The sequence below is a fragment of the Orbicella faveolata genome, unplaced genomic scaffold, assembly GCF_042242905.1.
Source record: "Orbicella faveolata isolate gen_17 unplaced genomic scaffold, um_ofav_v1 contig_3, whole genome shotgun sequence".
In the NCBI taxonomy this organism is placed as follows: domain Eukaryota; kingdom Metazoa; phylum Cnidaria; class Anthozoa; order Scleractinia; family Merulinidae; genus Orbicella; species Orbicella faveolata.
The window spans coordinates 23,351,708-23,373,158 of record NW_028301558.1 but is presented as its reverse complement, the minus strand read 5'-3'; the positions used below and the strand labels follow the sequence as shown (position 1 = coordinate 23,373,158).

At 39.4% G+C, this 21,451-nt stretch overlaps 1 protein-coding gene and 1 pseudogene across 1 annotated transcript; both read right to left on the bottom strand.

Moving 5' to 3' along the window:
* Positions 1–375: 375 nt before the first annotated feature.
* LOC149106924 (uncharacterized) lies at positions 376–1,910 on the bottom strand (annotated as a pseudogene).
* Positions 1,911–2,028: 118 nt separating this feature from the next.
* LOC110047429 (uncharacterized) lies at positions 2,029–21,356 on the bottom strand. The gene is made up of 18 exons (XM_089298841.1): positions 20,833–21,356; positions 20,345–20,416; positions 19,720–19,791; positions 17,959–18,030; positions 17,075–17,146; positions 15,274–15,345; positions 15,100–15,171; positions 14,621–14,692; positions 14,331–14,402; positions 13,723–13,794; positions 12,977–13,048; positions 12,388–12,459; positions 10,836–10,907; positions 9,829–9,903; positions 9,020–9,204; positions 6,029–6,169; positions 4,147–5,682; positions 2,029–3,162 (listed from the first exon to the last, which is right to left on the bottom strand). The coding sequence occupies exons 1-18, from the start codon at positions 20,898–20,900 to the stop codon at positions 2,990–2,992; spliced, it is 3,042 nt and encodes a 1,013-aa protein (XP_089154967.1). The 5' UTR covers positions 20,901–21,356; the 3' UTR covers positions 2,029–2,989.
* Positions 21,357–21,451: the final 95 nt, after the last annotated feature.

The following is a 21,451-nucleotide window of genomic DNA, read 5'->3' as shown; positions in this document are numbered from 1 at the left end:
TTCTTGTCTTCTTTGGTGTCTCTTTAATGACTTCATTGGAGCACCACGAGGTGGGTTCCTCTACTTTCTTTATGATACCAGCTGCAGCGTATCTGTCAAGGGCTTCCTTTTCTTTGATGCGTTTCGCCACAGGGATTCGATGTATTGGCATTTGTACTGGTGACACGTCAGCTTTTACTTCGAAATGAACTGGGGGTCCCAGGCAGCCAAGGCCTTCGAAGTTTTCAGGATACTGTTTGAGTATGTCTTCCTTTGTGAGTTTCCCGGGTGGGGCCAGGCGTCTTTTGGAAGGGATCATTATAGGTTTAGAAGGTGAGGGCGTTGCTGGGTCACCGTATGGGCCGGCACTGTTGGGTTGGTCAGGGTGGCGGTCTTTTACTCCATTGAGTGTACTGTTGGTTTGAGCTGTTGGGATGCCTGGGTCTGGATTGGTTTGTGATGAGCTGGCTGGGTAGGCAGGGGCTCTCTTGCCTGCGAGTCTTTTACTGCTGATGTGAGTGAAAATATTTCGTGCGCCCTGATGGTGATGAGCCCCAGTGCCTCGCAGTCGGAGCCAGAGAGAAGGGCTGGTTTGTTCATCATGACATCTCGAGGAAGTATCTGGAATGTAAGCGATTCGTATCTTTTGTTTCTTTCGCACAGAAGGTCAATCTGCCCAAGTGGTTTCAGCGGCTGGGAGTCGCCATAGGGGTGTAGTATGTAGGGTGACTTTCTAAGCTTCATGTTTGGCGTGAGCCTGAGAAAAGTATCTTCAGACAAGGTATTGCAGGTGGCGGCGGTGTCTATCTGCAATGTCACCGGGGTGAATTTGTTCCCAGTTGCAGACATGGGCAGTGTAACAAAGTACTTTTTCTTTGCGTGGTTTGTGTGGATGCTGTGTATTTGCCGTGTTTCCAGGAAGTAGCACTGTTCTTCGTAGTCATCTGTGTAGTATTGCACAGGGTGGTGATCATTTGCCGTCTGCAGCAGATGTAGGTTTTGTTCACGAGGGGGTTTTGGTTGGGACCGGCCGCGAGGTGCCCTGTGGCCTCGACCCCTGCCCTGAGCTTGCCATTGGGTAGTTCTCCGTGGTTGTTCTTGTTGAGGGGGACCTGTCTCGAGACAGACTCTGGAGAAGTGGTCGTTAATTCCACACTTGTGCAGGTTTTACCATTTGCAGGGCATGTTTTCCAAGGGTGGGGTCCACGTCGGTCTCCGCACCAAAAGCAGGTTCCAGGCTCCCGCTTTAGTTTCATTTGTTTGTGGCTTATCCAATTTACTTGTTCCTCAATTCCTTTTGTGGCGTCTGTAATGAGTTTGTTGGCTTTTTGGGCTGACTCGAGAGCCTTGGCTTCGGCGACGACGTCTTGCATGTTCTTAGGCATTCCATCCGACTTTAAGTGCGTTTTTAGTAGCTCAGCTCTCATTGTGCCATCGTGTAAGCCAGAAACGAATTTGTCGCGGCACATTTCGTCTGTCAGTGTATTGTACGAGCACAGGCTGCCCGCCTGTCTGACCTTAACTTCCCATTCTTGAACAGATTCGTGTGGGCTTTGTTGAGTGTTCCAGAATTTAAATCTGTCTGCCAGTAGGGAGCTTCCGATAGATCCAGTGTAATGAAGTCGTAATTTGTCCATCCAGATCCATGGTTTATTCTGATCATCAGCTGTTATCTGGGGTTCGATTGTGTAACGGATCACCTGCAAAGCTTCGTCCGGCATTGACGATCGGAGCGCTGATATTTCCAGTAACGGTTTCTTGTAGTAATCTGCTCTCTCTGTCTCGGGATTTTTCGCCAAGTTTCTGTAGTCGGCTTGGATACAGTAGTCGTGGAATCTGAGTTGGAAGTTCTTGAAATTTTCTGACATATTCCCCCCGAGTTTCAATTCGGGTCGCTTGAGGTTCGCCATCGCTGTTTGACGAGTCGGCTGTGGTCGTTAAATTCGCTAGATGTACGTTTACTCTCCGTGAATGCTTCTCTTGTCGATTTATCGGATCGATCCTACTTCTGACACCATGTCGGGCGGTACAGACGACTCAAACAATATCGAGAGCTCAATGAACACAGTCTTTATTCCTGAGCTTGACCACGAGGACTTCGTGTTACAACAACAACATGATCTGGGGAGCCCGGATGTAGTTTCCCTCAGGGAGGGCCTAGGTACAAGTGACAGGCCAACACACGCATATAGAAGAAGACGTAGTAACGCTGTGATTGTTCGTTTTACATAGCTCCATATATATTGTCCGGTGCCCTTTTGTAGTAGTTAATTCGTATTTTGAAGAATCACTACCTTTCTTTTTGGTTGTTCTTTTCCGGTGCTCCTATTGCGAAAACTAGGGGATAAGTTTCCACCATGTCTGCGCAGTGAAAAAATCCGACTATAGATACTTTCAGAAGCTTATTACTGGATTGATAAATTTCCGATACGCTACGAGACTACTGCATGATTGATCGCTGGGTACTCCGTGAGGAGTTTGTTGTGATCTTGGAGGGAGTGGCATGTTCAGTTTTGAATTGCGACTGTAAATTTCTCGGAAAGCTATTCACGTTTTCCTTATTGATGCTGATGACGAGAAAGTAATGTTGCAGTTGTTGGGTTGTTATCTAGAACAATCCACTGACAGATCGGACTCGAAACAGGTCAAATGTATTGCAGTCAAGGCCCTCCAATCCTTACGGACAACTCTACTGTATAATACGGATACCTGTACATTACAAAGAGCTTACTTTGTCCAAGCTCAGAGAAACGAGAATTCTTGTCATCTCCACCTCCATAATAGGGACACTGAGATCCGCCCCTTGATTATTCAATCTACATTGGTACATTTAAGCAACATTTAACTAAAGTAAATCCTATGTTTTAAACCTAAATTAGATTTTAAAATCCAGTTAACATAGTTTCCTTATTATTTTTTCTCTTTTTTCTGAAAGGCTTCTAAAGAGGGCAGCAAATAATTGGTTGTCCATGATACAAGAATGAAATCCTCTGTAAATCCAAGAGGTGTTTTAAGGAACAGTTTGAGACCTTGTCGAGTTTTGAATTCCTCCGCTGTCTATGTCTGTAGCATCCTCTCCCGCTCCGACCATTATCATCGTGAATGTCACGCAACACTCGGCTCCACACTGAGGCTTGCTTCTTACACTCTTAATTGCAGTGATGAAGGTGTATATGTAATGCACTGGGAAAGAAAAAGTGATTAAATTACTAACAAGCTTTATTTCCCGGGATTCTCCTCCTCTCGTTTAATTGCTTCGACGAAAATACAGTTCATGGGCAGTCATGAAATCCTCCACCGACACCTTTAGCGTTCAATCTTCCATTGTTGATGAATAGGAAATGATTCAAGAGGGAAGGAGGGATTTAGAGGATCCCCGGGAAAGGGAGAGCTACATGTTCCGCTTAACACCATAAACATTCATCATATATTAATAAATTAATTGTTCACTTTTGATAAATTCTCTTGTCATTTTAAGGAGTTCGCTATAAGTTTCTATGGATAGTCAAGGTATCCCTTGCTCCCTCAATGATAAAATCCATGAGAGGCCCTCGAGTTTGTAACATACAAACCTCTAATCGAGGTCGGCTATTTAAGACTATTAAGCAAATAAACACATTTCGATCCATCTTGAAGATGTTGATATAGCGAGAATTGATTGCATTGGATTTCGGATTTTAATTCATTCATATACATTCATACATTGGTTATCAGTTCTCTCAAAGTGGTTTTAACAAGACTTAGAAATTGTCTCCTTGTTTTAGTTTTGATTTCGCTGCGCTTTGATTAGTTAATCTAGTTCGTGTACCGTACTCTCTAACTAATCGGAGACAACATATTTTTATCATACGATCGGGATTATATAATCAAATTATCAGTCATATTATTCTCACATTTTGATTGGCTCTTGCTTATAATCTGATGGAGGGAGACGCATTGATGGCGTCATTAAAGTGCTTTTATGTGTTTATTATATAAAACATAAGATAAAACATAGATTTCATGCTGCCGTGCATCTGTTCAGTAATTGTTCTTACCACATTTTGACATCATCTGTGATCTATTACTGAACAGACGCACGACAACAAGGAATCTTTTTGTTAGACAGAAAATAACACAAGTGGAACCGTCAAGATTTAATTAGCAGTATTTAATGTGACGACCTACCCATCATTAGCGCAATAATGGTGACATTTACAGCCACCAGGATGACGGAAACAAAGTCAGATTCCCTGTCGCCAAAGGTACTTGATGAATCCTCTTCTGTTGGTATTTTCAACAGCATTCCAACGTTCATAGTGACAAAGTTGGCGATAAGTGACACCAGCTGCAGCCAGTGTTCAAACGTGTCACTGATTGGTTTGTAATACGCCACCAAAATGGAGTAGATCCCGGATATAATGGCAGCTGCGCCAAGATGACTTCGTGTGTTTGCTCCCATCAGAAAGAGCGTTGAGGTCACCCACACTTTTCTCACTAACTCGATGATTTCCCAGAACCAGCACTGCGGTGCGTAGTTTTCATAGAGTAAGCTCAGGCCGTTGGATATTTCTCGACCCTTGCAAACTTGGGCTTCCGCTTCCTCATAAACTTTTCTGTGGTGATATTTCCACAGCAAAAGCAAAACTATAACTGGTATAGCAACAACGAGAAGGAGTAAGAGATAGACCGCTATCACATATCTGTTGTACTTTTTAGTGAAGCACTGGACTGAAAAGTCGGCGCGCAAGAAGTACTGGCACGAGTCGGCGGTGGAGCAAATCCGCTGACACGTTGGCGAGAGAAGATTGAAGATGGTGGTGCACGTCCAGGGGTATGTCACAAAAATCAGCAGGCAAACGACGCGATAGATTTGCGTTTTGTCGGAGGAAAGAGACTCAGCCAGCTCAGCATTGGCTAGCTTTTTACCGTGGATAAGCATCAGTTTCCTTATTTGGTAAATGAACGCTGCTAGAAAAACAATTGCAGTGTTTGACCCTACAACCAGCAATAACTTGGTATATACGTTTATGGTTAAATTGTCAACGAAGCACTGCAAAGGAAAAATCTCCAACAGGTTTAGTTGAACAATATTGGCATAATACACAACTGTTAATAATGCACTCGGCCATTCAACGTACGAAAATGTGTTCAATGTACCAGAAGTGACTTGGTAAAACCCAATAACAATCTTAAGTCTTGCTAGGATCAAGTCAGTTACCGTCCTATTGGAAGCGCATTTTCTTCTTTTGCCCAGAAAGATGCTCACCGCGAGAATAGCAATGATAATGACGATCCCGCTCACTTGTAAAACAAACCAAAGCATCCTGGGACATTTTCGACAACGGTTCAACAGTTGGTAATGGCCTTTACTGCACACTGCGCATAAGGGACCATCATAACCATGGGAACAACTCGACTTCATATCTCCGAGACAGGCGTCAGAGGCTGGGCATTTGTAGACTTGTGGGATTACTCCTTGAAATCTAAGCTGTTTGTATGAGTTATCAGTGATTGAAAGATCTTCAGAAAATTCTTCATATTTCGAAAGACTTTCGTTTGTTGCCCATTTCCAGAAGAAACCTGGTTGCAGTCGCACTGATTCGTTTTGGCAGGCGAGTCCTTGAAAAGGACATCGTGTACACGGGCCAAATCGATCCAATCGATAAAAGTTCGGGAGACACTTGCACCCTTTGAATCCCGCAAATTGGATATTTTCGGTACCTGAAAGTGACGCATGGATCCTGGTATCAGCTCTTTATTAATATTATTTTATAACAATGATATTTTCTCTTTTAACTTTAATACAACTTGATGCCAAGAAACTAAAAGTGGCCATGAAATGTTTTTATCCGTTTATTAGGGTGGACATTAATTTTCAGTTGACTGATAATTCAAAAACGTATTGGCAGCCGTTGCCATAGTGGCTGTCATATTCATTTGCGATCACTTAAAGGTTGACAGTCTGAATATTTGTAAGGTTTCTCGGTAATCTGGATATGAACAATCATCGTAATTGATAGGCCTTGCCAACAAACCTGCCTTAAATTTTATACCGCCTTGTACCAACCTTGAGGACATAAAATACACTCTGTGATGGCTCTTCCTGGGGCAGCGTGAGGGGGTACATAATGACCTAACGAACAAATTTTACACCCCATGCCATGGAATAGTCTTCCAGTGTAGGCAAACTCATCTTGATAGAAACCGCCTGCCGGAAAACAAGTGTCAAATCGTTCAGCTGGTTTGGTTTAAAACAATGACTGGCCTATTCCAGCAATAAAATGAATAAAATATAAATATCTTAATTGACCACTTGCCCAACGAGGGTTTTCAGGGCCAATGCCGGAAACCAAATGATGAACAAGTAATGCAAACGAACATAACATGGTTAAAAATCCCAAATGGCAGGAGGCAGACCAGTTGGCTATTTACAAGCGTGGCCGAGGAGTTAAACTAGGGTCTACTGAGAAACAACTCCAGCTTAGTGGTCAGAGCGCGACTTGAACCCGCAGCCGAGACCAGCCTGGATTTCAAGTCCGGCGCCCTAACCACTTGGCCACACTACCTCCTCAATATCTTTAAAATCCAATATCCTTAACACAAATGAACTTTTTAAACTTATATCAGCTTCGAAGTCTTGTCCTTAGCTTGGCTAAATCAGGTATCCGCAAAAGAGAAACCCTTTTGTGAGAGCAATCTATATGACCATTTGTAAGTTTATCTGGTTTAAACGCGATGTATGCACTAATTGTTTTGCCGAGTTTCGCAGTGGAGATTCACCTGCCTTTCGCTTTACAAAACAAATGATTACAGCAGTTACCTTATTTGAGCAACCTGTCTTGAATTTAAATATACCACGACTGTAATAATATTTCTATCGAGAAAATTGGAAGCTGTTGTTGTTAGGGTTACCCTAACTCTAACCCTACTCGATAAAGGAATTATTTGAAGACGAAAAGGTAACAAGCATTTGGTAAAAAAAAAAAATGTTCGGTGTGTAGCCAGGCATGTTAAAAATTGGTAAAAAAGGAAAGGAATTAAATGGTTGTCACTGGCTAAAAATATGGTTATCGGACGTTTCGGCCACTACTGTTGCCTTCTTCGGCAAAAGATGGAAAATACAAATGTTAAACGGCGTCCTGCTAGAATATGTAATAGATGTGTGATAAAACTAAATGAGCAATAGTCTCTAGAGTATTCTTAATGAGTGTAAAAATTCTTAATGCCATTGTACACGTTCGGTAGCGCTATGTGTTCGTTTATAGCGTTCCTGTCCCGCACGGAATGCCAAGCTTCAAGAATTAGTCTTTGTTTCCATACTGATGATCTGTCGACAATTTCAACGTTCTCCAAATCTATTTGGTGACCGTTGAGCATATGGTGTTTGGCCAATAAAGAGTTTTTGTCCAATGTTGCTATAGCCTTTGCGTGTTCTTTCATACGTGTTTTTAACGCGCGTGATGACTGACATAAACACAGTCTCATCGACCCCTAACCCTCCTAAATGGTGGTTTAGATACGTAGATGACAGCCACGTATGTGTTAAAAGAGAGCACGTAGATGAATTCCACTCACATCTCAATTCCATCAACCCTCACATTAAATTTACAATCGAGATAGAATCAGAAGGTTCCATTGCCTTTCTCGACACAAAAACAACCAGACAAGAAGATGGCTCGATCGCTGTGTCTGTTTACAGGAAAGCTACTAACACCGACCGTTACCTTGATTTCAAATCACACCACCATCCTCAGCATAAACACTCGGTCGTGCGCACTCTCATGGATCGCGCAAGGAACATCCCTTCCACGGAGGAGGAAGTTTCACGGGAAATTAAACGAGTAACGAAAGCCCTTGCCACTAATAACTACCCTGCAAATTTCATTCACAATGGCCGCCAACTGAGTAGACAACAAGAAACGAATGATACCGACCATCGTGGTTTTGTCATCCTCCCCTACGCCAAAGGTTTTTCCGAAAGAGTCGCAAACGTTCTTCGAGGTTTCAATATCAAGGTCGTCCATAAACCTATTCGTACCATCTCGAACATACTCAAAAAACCTAAAGACAAGATCGAGAAAGAGGCTTCCAGAGGCATTGTTTACAAGATCAAATGTAAAGATTGTGACTGTGTTTATGTTGGTCAGTCATCACGCGCGTTAAAAACACGTATGAAAGAACACGCAAAGGCTATAGCAACATTGGACAAAAACTCTTTATTGGCCAAACACCATATGCTCAACGGTCACCAAATAGATTTGGAGAACGTTGAAATTGTCGACAGATCATCAGTATGGAAACAAAGACTAATTCTTGAAGCTTGGCATTCCGTGCGGGACAGGAACGCTATAAACGAACACATAGCGCTACCGAACGTGTACAATGGCATTAAGAATTTTTACACTCATTAAGAATACTCTAGAGACTATTGCTCATTTAGTTTTATCACACATCTATTACATATTCTAGCAGGACGCCGTTTAACATTTGTATTTTCCATCTTTTGCTGAAGAAGGCAACAGTAGTGGTCGAAACGTCCGATAACCATATTTTTAGCCAGTGACAACCATTTAATTCCTTTCCTTTTTTACCAATTTTTAAGCATTTGGTAGTTGCTTGATTAGTACTTGTTCTGTATTGTAGAGAGCCACTTCACGGCATTTTAGAGGTCTTATTGCGTTTTCGGATTACCCATTTGTATTTGCAAAAACGTAATGTTTTCTTTTATGCAACAGTACGTCACAGGAGAGGGAGCCACCAGAAGGGCATGCAATGCATTCAAATTCAGGTTGATCTATCGACTTTTTGCTAACTATAGCTGTTGGAAAGAATACGTCTATAGACAGGAGGTTACCTGGAGGACATACGGTGCAGCCCTATTCCGCTATACATGTAGGTTGACTTTTGGATTGCGCACTAGCAAGTCGCCGTCAGGTTAGAATACGTCAATAGACTGAAGGACACCTGCAGTACAGTGCTCCTGCATACCGGTACTTCGATTGACCGTGTACCCGTTACCCGCTGTCGGACATGAAAACACCGATGAAGAGAAGGTTACCTGCAGGACATGCGGTGCAGTCCTCCTTTAAACCGCTGAATGTTCCGAGAGGACAAGGCCGACACGTGTCACTCCCATTTCCATAGTTGGTGCATTTGTAACCAGATGATGATGATGTGAGCGTGTCATCAAGATTAATGTAGTTAGGTTCTAGTTGATAATCAAGAACTTCCTTGGCAGGATACCTGGTATGGAGATAAGGATATTACCATGCTGTACCATGCTTTTTCAATTCCTCTACCAGGTTGTAGTTTATTTAAAATAATGGAAGCAAGAACGAAAATGGAAGCAACCTGCCACATCTTCATCTCCCCCTGATACGTCTTGAATTTACAAGTTCTTTCCTTCCCCACCCGACACAGTGGCAGAAGAATTGATTCGTAGATGTTTCTCGACAAGTTTTTACAAAGGATGGTGAACATTCTTAGATCATGCGTTCTTTACTTTGACTTAAAGGTAGGCAAGTAGCTGATTTTTCGATTATATCTATGCGTGCAGACGTTTGGAATAAGTAGCAACGAAATTCCTTGCTTTGTTAAAGTGCTAGTGTTATGAAATCTTAAATAAACAGAAAAATACTTTTCTAATCTCGTTAAAGCATGCTAAAGGAAATCCTAAAATTTTCACGCATCTTTTTAACGAAGTACTATTTCGGCGATCCATACTCGACCCCCAAAAGTAATAGCTGTTTAATACATTACCATTTACACGAGTTAGTGTGATTTTGATAAGAGATATTGTAACAATAAACGAAGAACAATCAATTAACAAGCATCTACGGTTTTTACTAAATATCCACTGCTGCTTACATTTCTACCACCAGGTTACGTGATCCTGAGAGATGATAAGGGTATAGCACGTCTAAAGAGTTGAACATTAGATTCCTGTCAAGTTAAAAAAAAGCATCTTCAAGCGCATTCATTGATAAGCAGTGACAAACGTTCCTTGCTTAAACTCCAATAGTGCACACTGGTACTAATTCGAATTCCCATGCAAGATATTCGATTTCCACTTGATTGCATGAGGCAAATACGCAGGTGCTGTTTTCGATACCTTGTTTCAAAATACTAGAAGAATTTTCGATTAAATTACCTAGTAATGGTAACACTCAAGCGGTAATGAGTACATATCAAAAGTTTATGAGGTCAGCTTTCATAAGTATCACATTCAAGACCGTTAATTTAAAGACAGTCGACTCCCGTTAAAGCGAGAACCCTTTTAATTTATAGTATTAGAGTACACATTTACTTTGACACATAATCATATAGTAATCATATAGTGTACGAACTAGTAAACATTCCAAGATTACAAAATAAATTTGCTATTTAGTACGTCATCCCTCTATTAGTGCACATTGTCCAATTACGAAAGTCGACTGTATTTAAGATATTTAAGTCTTGAAGTTGCTTAGTGAGGTGATACTTATGAAAGCTAACCTCATAAACTTTTGATACGTGCTCATAATCGCTTGTAACGAGAGAAGAACAATTATAAACATTAGTTTGGGATCACATAAGGTGTTCGAAATTCTGTAATAGCAGGGAATTTTTCCATACTTTTCTCTCTAGTTTCAGCCGGGGATACACCTTCTGTGGTTAATTGAGCGAGGCAAGAGTATACTGTATTGAGGCGAGTGAACAGTTTCCACACAGGAACCACTCGATTTCACAGTCTTTTCAAGATTTCGCTTTCTCGATCACGAAGCTGATCAGACCAACACAAGTTGAGCCGTTACTATGCTTCTATTATATTTACGCAGCATAGTAATGTGGTCTTTGTGTAAGCCACTCTTATCAGTCAGCATCTCGTTACTTACAGATACTTCAGATTAGGTGTTGTAAAGAAAGCTTTTTCTTCTACTTCCCGCAAAGGATTGTATGCTAGGTTCCTTAAGATTAAAAAGAGATAACCAGGCGGGCATTAACATCTAGCAAAGCGAGAATATGGTCTACCATTTTACACACTCCATTACGTTGTTTGTCACTGAACACAAAATTACGGGGACCTGTTTAAATTACTCTGTGCTCACTACTTATGAATACTACAGACCTTAGACCTTTGTCTAAATGCCTTAATAACTTTAACCCTTTTTTTCCAAAGTTTAGACGTAAGCTAAGCTTAATATTTCAGTGTAGATTTCCTGTGCTTTCTGTAACTCGTGCTTTGATGAGTTATTGGTAGCACTTTTTATCTGCTGCATCTAAAATAACGGATCAAGTAAATACCCAGTTATTGGTGAACACTTTTAGGTCACTTTTTTGACATAAGGGAATAATGTTAAAATCACCCGTAGTTGTAGTCTCAACGGCTGCTGATAGGGAAGCTCAAGGACGTACGTTTTAAATTTACGTTTGCTTAAATGAGAGCTTTTCAACCCATTGCCGGGGATAAAAGAGGGCCAAATAAAAAAGAAACATGAATTCTGGTTGCCGTCTATGGTTCGGTTATGGTTCTATGGCTCTCTAATAACTCAAAAACGAACTCTGTGGCCCTTATTTTTTATCAGCGTTTTTTTTTTTTTTTTTTTTTTTTTTTTTTCAGAATAACAACTAACAACTCTTGGTTAGGTCTAAAAATGTCCTCTGAAGGCGGTTCAGAGCTGCATTAAATTTCCAGATGTAATGTAAAAGTACTTGAACCGGATTCTTCCCACGAATGTTCATTAACGCTTATGCCGTCCGTTGGGACGGTAGAACAAAAGACTGCCGACTATGAACTATCTTGATTTGAATGCTTACTTAAATTTTCGCCGCTGTTAATTAATATTCAAAAAAAAAATAAAGTCAGGTGGAGGTCCAGGGTTGACGCCCTATGCTCCTCATTAGGAGCGAAGATAGCCTAATTTTTAATGTAAATTAATATTCTAATCGCTCGTGTTAGTGCTCAGTTTTTGTTGAGTCGTTGTAGAATTCGGTAAAATAGTAATTCGTAAGAGTTTGTATCGTCGAAACACGGATACTTGTAGGACCAACGGTGGCGATCTCTTTTGTAAACGGGCCAATGATTCTTTTATACTTTATATACTCTACAGATCCCGTGCCTGGTTTTGATTATCATAATTATCAATTTTCTCAAATATTTAGCCTCAAAATTCGTCTTGTGACAGATAACCCGAAACCCGTTTAAAGATGCTATAAGTTCAGGATCGAAACGAACCAATCTAATTATGACAAATATTCCTGAGAGGTCTACAATATTCAGAACTATTGTCTGTACTCTCCAACGTCCTTAGTTCGTAAATGAAAACGATCACCTTCTTCAAGCGGCCCGGTTCGAGCAGTTACACTGTATTTGGGTGACACGGATCCTCGAGGGTCGTTGTTTCTGGGCTGCTAAGACAAAATCATCAATGGTTGAAATCTACTCACAAGAAGGATAAATCGTTAAGGTTGTCGAAGTGATGACGTTGAATGACAGCAATGCGATTCCTCGAAAGGTCACTGGGAGAAAGATATTGACAAAAGTTAGTCGGGTGAAGGTTACAATGTTGTGCAATACGAAAAAAGCGACAGTACTCAAGACGCTATCACGACAGGTCATCCCGTTCTTTAGCAGTTTCAATTTACTTTTACCTTTGTTTCCCGTTTTGGGTCGGTTAAGTTTTTCAGTGCATTACCGAGTAAGTCGGTAATTAATGTACACGGCTCATTTTAGCTCGTTGCAAAATATAAATGGTTTAGTAGAATCATTTCGCCTGAATTGTTTACACAAAGTACAGACATCAGAAAGATCAAGTTAGTTCTTGTCTTAATCGACGAGTTATGCTTCTGTTGGGTTGACATATTTTTCTTTCGAAAGATCTTTTAGGAAAGAGAACATGAATAACGAAGAACTAGAAAGAAAGGGTTTTATAGAGCACTTACTATAAATACACTGAGCTTCGTATAATGTTATCCTGCGGAAAATATCCTGAAATTGCCCAGTGTTCAAGAATATCTTGATCCATAAAATACCTACAGATATTTCAGATAGGTCATGTTCGTGAAAGTTCCATTAGGCAACGATGAAAATTGATTGTTTTGAAGTAACCTGAGAAAATAAATCATTTGTCATCTTACTTGAAGGTCTGTATGGGCTAGCTGATGGCTGAGTACTGGTCATACTAATTAACAATTATTGGGCGAGGTTGATCAAAATATCGTGTTTTGTCAGTGGCCGGCAAACTGACAGAGAAGCTGACAAATCACGATATTTGAGATAACGAAATTCAATAATTAATTAATCATTTGATCACCAATAAATTAAAAAAAGTTTGTTTTCATATTTACAGGCGTTAAATCATTCTCTGACAGCTAAGGGAAGTTTCAACCCTGAGCGCAGCTACAATTACGCAAGATCAGAATATTAATTACAGCCAAACACATCTACTCTGTATGTATGTCTTTTCACGTTGCCTGTTCAGCTTGACAGAATGAAACAGTGGTCGATTATAACACGGTGGGCAATTTCAACTCATGCCATTATCACAAGCTGAGTACTCGAGGATCACCCTATCAATGACCGAAGATCATCCGAGGTCTTCCAACTTTCAACTGTTGAGATTTGAATCATCAGTCATCAACAGAGTTTTGCCACGGAATCAAAACTTGGGGCCGTTTGGAGTACTGACTGGAGTTTAAATCACGGACCTATTAAAATCAGTTTTAATATTGACCCTGGAGGTGTTGTTCTCTTCAATTAAGAAGTAATGGCGTATAACTCACAGAATAACAAGTCGTTGGAGGCCCGTGAACGCGGCTGGCCGAAGAATTTCAATCTTGTTTTTGGACAAGTCCCTAAAAGTTAGTCGTTAAATTTTCAGATAGAGATTAGGTTCACCGTCACTTCATTATTACAGTTTGCTCAGTTTAGATGTTATTTCATTGAATAGTAATTATGACTGCAACGATTTCTTTAATCTATAATATGTAATGCTTACAGTTTTTGATCGAGTCTAAAGAAAAGGCTTGCTATTTGGCACAACAAATCATAAGAACAGAAGTATAATCTTTACTTCTATTCACGAATCGATGGCGATTTTGAAGGCGACTGATACATGGCGAGATAGCTTACCATAGAGTAAATGGAGAGACTTTATTGTCTCATATTCAATCACTCTAATTCTGACATTTCGAGAGATACTTCAGGTCAAAGTCTACTGAGGAACTCCTTCTGCTCAACTCAAACAATAATGCAGACATCAGCTTTAGAAACGGACAAACGACTTCAGTCCTCGCACCCATCACTAGAAAACAGGTCTCCATTAATAGAGGTATGTACCTGCCTACTGTAGGTTACTCTTACAGTTACACACATCGTGATATCTACGTACAGGAATCCAAGGTCTTTAAGATGAATGAATGCTCCAGAAGGCACTTTAGAGATTCGGTTATGTCCTAATTTTCTTAAGAAACAAGACGCAATGTACAAGTTGATTAAAACTCTGTTATGACAAGGCATTTTATGGTTTGTAAGGACTGGATATTTTTGCCAGCTATACATTTCAAGTATATCTATTTATTTCAGGTAAAACATCCTGTCCTACTGAAACTGATCTACTGTTGTTGCGGACTTTGTTATGATGTTGTGTTCCGTACGGTGAAGAAACTAATGTTCCCTTACAATTTGAAAAGACGAGGCGTCCGTGATAAAAGCTCAGAGGGAATTTGAGCTAAATGGTTGTGCGACAAATCCCTGTAATAAAATAAGTGAGATAACATAACATATTGTGTCATACACTGGAAGCAAGCGTGTATCAGTAACAAGATTGTAAGGTATTGACAGCAATTCTGACAATTTTTAAAAGAGAGACTACGAATATAGTGTGCTATCAAACCCTTTAACAACAGGACAGCCATCCTTCCCAGTAGGTCTCAGAGTCTAAATCTTACTGTTAACCAATCAACAGACCAAAAATGAACTAACTGTCTCTTCGATGAAAGTCATAACCAACGCCGTTAGTCAGTCGTGAAGCTGACTGACAGCTTGTTTTCTCCTAACTGAAACCTCGGGGGTAGAAAGTGATAAGAGACGAATGAATAAAAAATGACTAAGAAAACATGAAAAAATTATAAATACAATAAACTGGGATGTTTACTCACAAAAACCAAAGCCAAATACAAATGTATGGAAAGCTTGGCGCAATGTACTGTAACTCATTCCCTGCCAGACTTCTGAACAGAAATAAAAGCAATTACGAAGTGAATATTTCTGTTGCCAACAATGTGATAATGAAATTAATCTAATCAAAAAGCACAAAACAGCATTCTTCTTACAAAAAGAAAAGCCAAAATTGGTCCTGAAACGATTTTTCTTCGATTTTCGATAATCTGTTTTCCCTCAAAATTCTAAAAAGAAAACAAACATATGAGGACTATCATGATTTATCTCGTTTATCACTTTTATCGCACTTCTCTATTTATTAATTAAACATTCTGTTTTTGATATCTACGGGTAAGTTTTTAAGATATCATATTTTGTCATCTTCTCTGAACAGTCCAGGAAATCAAAGATGAGCGTGACCGTCACGGCATCACGCCGTGACAACCCTTTAGTGTTCGTCTGTGTGACCACGCCGTGTTTCTTATATTCAACCTGCGAAGTAGCACGGGAAAAAAAAACTGGGCCTGATACAAATGCCACCAGTCACGGACATTTCGGACACATTTTGACCAGCATGCAATGCCCTGATTGGATAAGTATACAAGAGATTCTGCCACAAGTTGAAGCGTCGAGTGCTTTCGCTTGAGAGCCTCGAGAAATTCGTCATTTAAGAAGAAGCATTTGCCACTTGCTCTCTTCAATCAGACATTCAAAACTGTCGTAGTTATAAAGCGCTCTCCGTCACAGCTTAATGCTACCAAGACGTTAGGATCGTTTTGTGGTGTTTAAAAAGCTGTCAGCATCACTGCTATATGAAGTTTATGGGTTTAAGGTATTTTGCAAAAATCGAAAATAAATCAAAAAAGGCTTAGAGTGATAAGGCCGTGTCTACTTCTGCGCGTGTTATTAGTTTCCGCCCGCATAAAATTTGCCTACTGATGTCGAACAGAGGACTATAAAAAATTAATTTCGAAACCTTCACCTTCAAAACAGACTTCAAAATCTTTTTTAACGGGCTTGTAATCCCGGAAATTTCGCGAGTTTCAACTAAATATCGCAGGTACTATTTATAGATCGTTTTCACTGTCACGCAATAAAAAAATAAATCGAAAGCCATCCATTGGAAAAAGCTCTGAAATTATGATGTTATAGAAGATAACTAAATAAGACACTTCTCCAAGTTTTAGGCCTGTGCGTTTCCCCAAACTTCAGATATTCGTCGAAATGTTTCGCAGATATTTACAGAGTCCAGTATGAAAACGCCATGTTGGTGTACCTCCGTGGTACACCAATATGGTGGCCGGAAAATAGTGTAAACATCTGGAACTTACTTTGGCTATCTAGGCGACTGATTATCAGTACTGATCAAACAAGCATTTACAGAAGCACTTTTCCTAATGCTCTAACTTCTAAAACGGCTCAAAATCATGAGATAAGTATATATTTTTTGACGAACTCGATCGTAGCCTTGTGTCACGAACCTCCATAAACCTGAAATTCAAAATGCTCTGGATTCCAAACGAAGCACGTTATTGAGCCGTAAAATTGTAAACAGATATAAATATACCGCCTCTTATGCCTGATGAGGATAAAAACTTTGGTGGCTCTTTAGTTTTGGATCTTAGAAAGTGATGACGTCACGTGAAAACGATCTATACCACATTGGAGTAAAGTTGATTAAGATCAGTTCATCATTAGAAGAAAGCTGAAGACTTTTTAATACCTGATAGTACCTTTTGGTACTCCTCGACGACATCTTAGGAGAGTTTGGTTGAGCCAAGGTTCGTATTTTAGCAAGACACAGTCGAATTAACATACAGTTTTCTGTGTCAAGCAGGCGCAGACTACCAGGTTAGGCGTGACGTCACAAACAAGCTGAAGAATGTTCAGGTGCCAGACTACAAGTCAAAATACTACAGATTTGGTGGAACCACGGACGACTCTCTAGCTTCAAACTTATTGTCCTCAACTTACAGATTTATCAGTGTATAATGTCCCTTAAAAATGTCACTGTCAAGGGTTTCAATGAAATTCTCAGCCAAGTTTCTGAATAGGAAATTTAAAAAATATATCATATATTAAAAACCACAAAGAAAGACAGCAAATCAAGCTGGGTTTGGTTATACATTAACACAAATATATCCCGCACTTCCTTAGTGAATCTCCGTTATTTCATTACACACAGGACAGTCGGTTGGTCCTAAAACCGATAAACGCTAATTTACGACTAAAAGTTAACAACCTTTTTCAGTAACTCTTCTCTAAATATTTTGATTGCAGATGAAGCAGTTAAGAGTAAAACAAAATTACATTGATAAGCTAGATCTAAATTTTAAGTTGACACTTTTTTTTTGTAGCGACTTATTTAGTTACACCATCATAGATGTGTCTAGTTTTTCCGAGCTGAATAGTATATGCCGTAAGCAGGAATAGCCATGACTCGGATGTCTAACGAGCTGAAATCTACTTTTGACCCGGTCGAAGGAAGGAAACAACTCATTTCCAATTTTGAACAACTGGACCCTGTTAATGATTGAGTGATATTAACTCCGGAAATGTATAACGAAACTTTCTTCAAGAAGAAACCTGCAAAGTCGCTCTGCGGATGATTTCATCTGCACAGTGTGTTAAAGAATATATTGTTATGGGCTCAATAATTGCAACAAAAATGTAAATAATTACTGAAAGAACTTGAAAACTCTTGTAAGCCACAGAACATCATCGCTTTTTGGTCGGCTAAACGAGGCAACCTCTTTCCTCAAGTTGGGTTTACGTGAGAAAATTTAAGATCAACAAGTAATTTATTTCCAATATTATCTTGAGAACCCCAAAGGATGGTTGTAGCCCCATTTACTTACAGTTCAAGAAGATGGTTCGGTCCAATAAAAGTTTCTCTGTGGATGTGTCTTATAAGGTTTTTGGACATATCACTGTGGTAAAAAAAAAAAAAAGTGACGAACTATCAAGGATTCAATCACTGAACATAGGCATTTTTTTCCGATCAAACTGTTCGGCCGAGTAAGCGGGCCAGTGAAACCCTTGAGCAATTGATCAAGCGTTAGCCCTTCATCAGAGCAAAGGAGAGGGGGATTGTGGGTCGTTGATATAGTGAAGCATGGGATCACGCTATTGAAGGAAGCATGGCAACAGAGAGCGCACGGATAAATTAGTTAAACCGAAAAAATCACTGATCCCATGCGGAGCTAAAGTACCGCGGTGAAAGACAAATCTATGTTGCAAATGTTTACAAGTTTCACTATTGCCTTGATGGAGAGAGATATCAGGATGACCAGATTGACCAGGGAGACAAGGTCAGAGAAGTCTTTGTCTTTGTTTTACGTCTGTTAATGCTCGCGGAAACGATCTCCTAGCGTTTTCCCGTATCACAAATGTAGCGCATTGTGTTTTATGGCAGTCGGTTAACTCTAGTTCGTGCATCATTGAAGGGCTGTCTTGTTGGCTGATTTGTTGAGCGCAATCCAATCCCGCGTTTTTTTTGTTTTTTTGTTTTTTTTTTCAACTTTGTCTATTCTTGTTTGTTTGTTTGTTTGTTTGTTTTTCCTCCTTTTTTTAATCATGTAATTGCGTATGTTTAATCAGCAGTATTGTGAGTGATTTTTAGTGTTTTTTCGTTGGTAGTAATTAAAAAGTAAGGGAGCAGTCTAGCATAATTAAGTGCGTTGTAGAAAATGAAATGTAGCTTGTATGTAACTTATATGTTAATGCAATTTATCTATAACAAAAAGAGCATTGTACGTAAGCCAACCGTAATTTAATTAGTGTGATTGTATTGTAATTTATGTATTGTAACTAGTGCATGTATACATAGTGTAAGTACAAGTAGTGTAAGTAGCAAGTACCGTGGAAGTGTAAATGTAAGTATAATATCAGTGCTGTAAGTAGTGTAAGTGTTCGTCCTGTAAATAAAATTGGATTAAAAAAAAGGAATCAGGATAGCCACGATCTATGAAAAAGTGACATATTTCTTCTGATTTGGCCCGGTGGTTTCGATTTCACATTCTCCAATGTGATCTACTGCATAACTTGCAGAATATGAATTTTTCTGTCGATTCGGTACCTTGAACGGGTTCACATGGGATCAATGAACGTTTTTCATTTAACTAATTTATTTATGTTTTTTGTTGTTACGCCTTCTCCAATATTGTAACTCCTTGCTCCACTTTGTAAACACTCATTCTTCCGCTCTGACGAACGACCTCACTAACTTGCCACTTACCAACTTCAAGTTGATAAATAACTTTCAATTTCTCGAGGGTCGATTCACTCTGATAAGGCAATGAATTAAATGAATCTGAAACTGACATTTGACGATTGTTTGAACAAACAAGTAAGGTTACCATATACCTTTAGAGGTGCGATTTGGACACTCGAATTTAGAGGACATAAAAAAATTTGACAATAAATTTTATTTCAAACGTTTTAGTATAGTCTGATAGCCAGCTCTATTAGCTTTAATTTGATATGTGGGTCTAGGTATCTACAGTTTAAACCGGACGCGCCACATCGCTTGGACGCGAGACACCTTTTAAGGTATACGGTAACCTTAAAGAGTTTCTTAACATGCGCAATCCAGTGTCAAAGAGATGTCTTTAACTTACAGTTCGGTCAGATTCACTAGATTTGCAAAAATCCCATTTGCTAAACTTTTGATGTTGTTGTTAGCAAGATTGCTGAAAAAAAAATCGAAATTTTTAAACGGGGTTGATGTTTAAAGTCGGCTGGAAAATTAAAAAAGCAAAGTTTTAATCAATCATATATGGAATCAATTAATTCTTGTATTTTTACGTCTTCTACAACTTTGCATTATTCTTCTTATATAATATATCACTATACACCAAACCAATTGCGTGGTTTTCAATTGAGTGTCAAAGTAATCAGGCAATTACTTTGGTTTTGGTTTAAGTTTGAGATTGGGCGAGTCGTCTAATTGGCAATTAATTGGTTTGGTTTTGGTTTTACAACACTCAATTGAAAACCGCTTTAACTAATCAGACTTATAACAATAATAACAATAATAATGCTTATTTTTCTAGCGTCGTTTCCGATCCGTAGCTGCCAAAAAAGGGCTTTACAGTTTTTACAGCATTTTTCCTGCCATCGTATTATTTCGGGACTAATATTTTCCCAATCATTTGAAAACGTTATCTCCTTTAAGTGCATTGATAACACGTGTCTACGAGTCTGGTCCTTACACGCACGCGCTTGTGTGCATAGTCAACTTACAGATACTCCAGATTTACCAGAGCCGAAAAACTTTCATTTGCTACAGTTTCGATCTTGTTTTTTGCAAGATTTCTGAAAAAAAAAGAGAAAAAGAGAAGCTTTTAAATACTCAAATGAGGCTCAAACGATCTATGGCTCAGGTGTAGAAAATCATTTTCAGAAACCAGTGAGCGTCTGATACGGGGACATAAGCACATACTACACCAGTATATAATGTTACTCGCAGGCTCTTTTGGCTACATGCCTATATCATCCTGTTCTATCAACAAACCTTTTGCTTAACTCTGATTGCTTATCTGTGGTGCGAAGTGGTCGGGGAGGCAGCGTAAATTATTTTATTTTATTTATTTCTTTTTACCAACTCATCTGTTTCCAGCCTTTGAACGGTGATTCAACACTGTGACCCCAGCAGGGTCAGATTTGACAACAACTATTAAACTAGCGTACCAGACCCAAAATTGAACTAGAAGTCCAAATTTTATTCTTACAAAGATACAAGGTTGCTAAGACCAGTAAAATTTGCACTTCCAATACTGCCTAGCTCGTTATTGTACATGTCTCTGAAAGGAAAAATAAACAAAGTAATGTTTTTACACCTGCTATATATTGGGAATAGATTGAGATTTGGTATATGATGTCAGTAATTTAAAGGGCAGCCGATGTGTTCATGGAAACGATAAGCGAAAGGACTCAAAGTAGGTAAAACTTGCAATTTGCGAGAACCAGAGTTGCTCTAAAAAGATACTACAAACATCTTAAGTTAACTCATGGTGTATGGCAAGTACAGTATCCCAGAATACGAACATCTGTATGCTTGACTTGGAATAGATTGCAAAAACACAAAACCATACTTTGAAAAAAGTAGTAATTGGACCGAGTGGAGTACAATTCCACCATGACACCCATGTAATAACACACCTAATAGAAGCGCGAAGAACCAATCACGATCAAGAATTTTGTTATAGATACTATTAAAATGGCAGGAAATAGCCCGACAGACGAACACTATTTTATTGTAATCCAATAGTTTGCCTTGAGGTTATGTTTTGGCGTCTTTGAATTATTTGCAATTTCAAGCATATACCTATCAGGGTGATTTATAATTTG

Excerpts from the sequence above, each read along its gene's own strand:
- LOC110047429 (XM_089298841.1), bottom strand. The coding sequence starts at position 20,900 with ATGTACAATAACGAGCTAGGCAGTATTGGAAGTGCAAATTTTACTGGT. Across the intron at positions 13,049-13,722 it reads CTCCAACGACTTGTTATTCT|GTTACTTCAAAACAATCAAT; the intron begins GTGAGTTATACG and ends TTATTTTCTCAG. Across the intron at positions 5,683-6,028 it reads GTGTATTTTATGTCCTCAAG|GTACCGAAAATATCCAATTT; the intron begins GTTGGTACAAGG and ends CGTCACTTTCAG.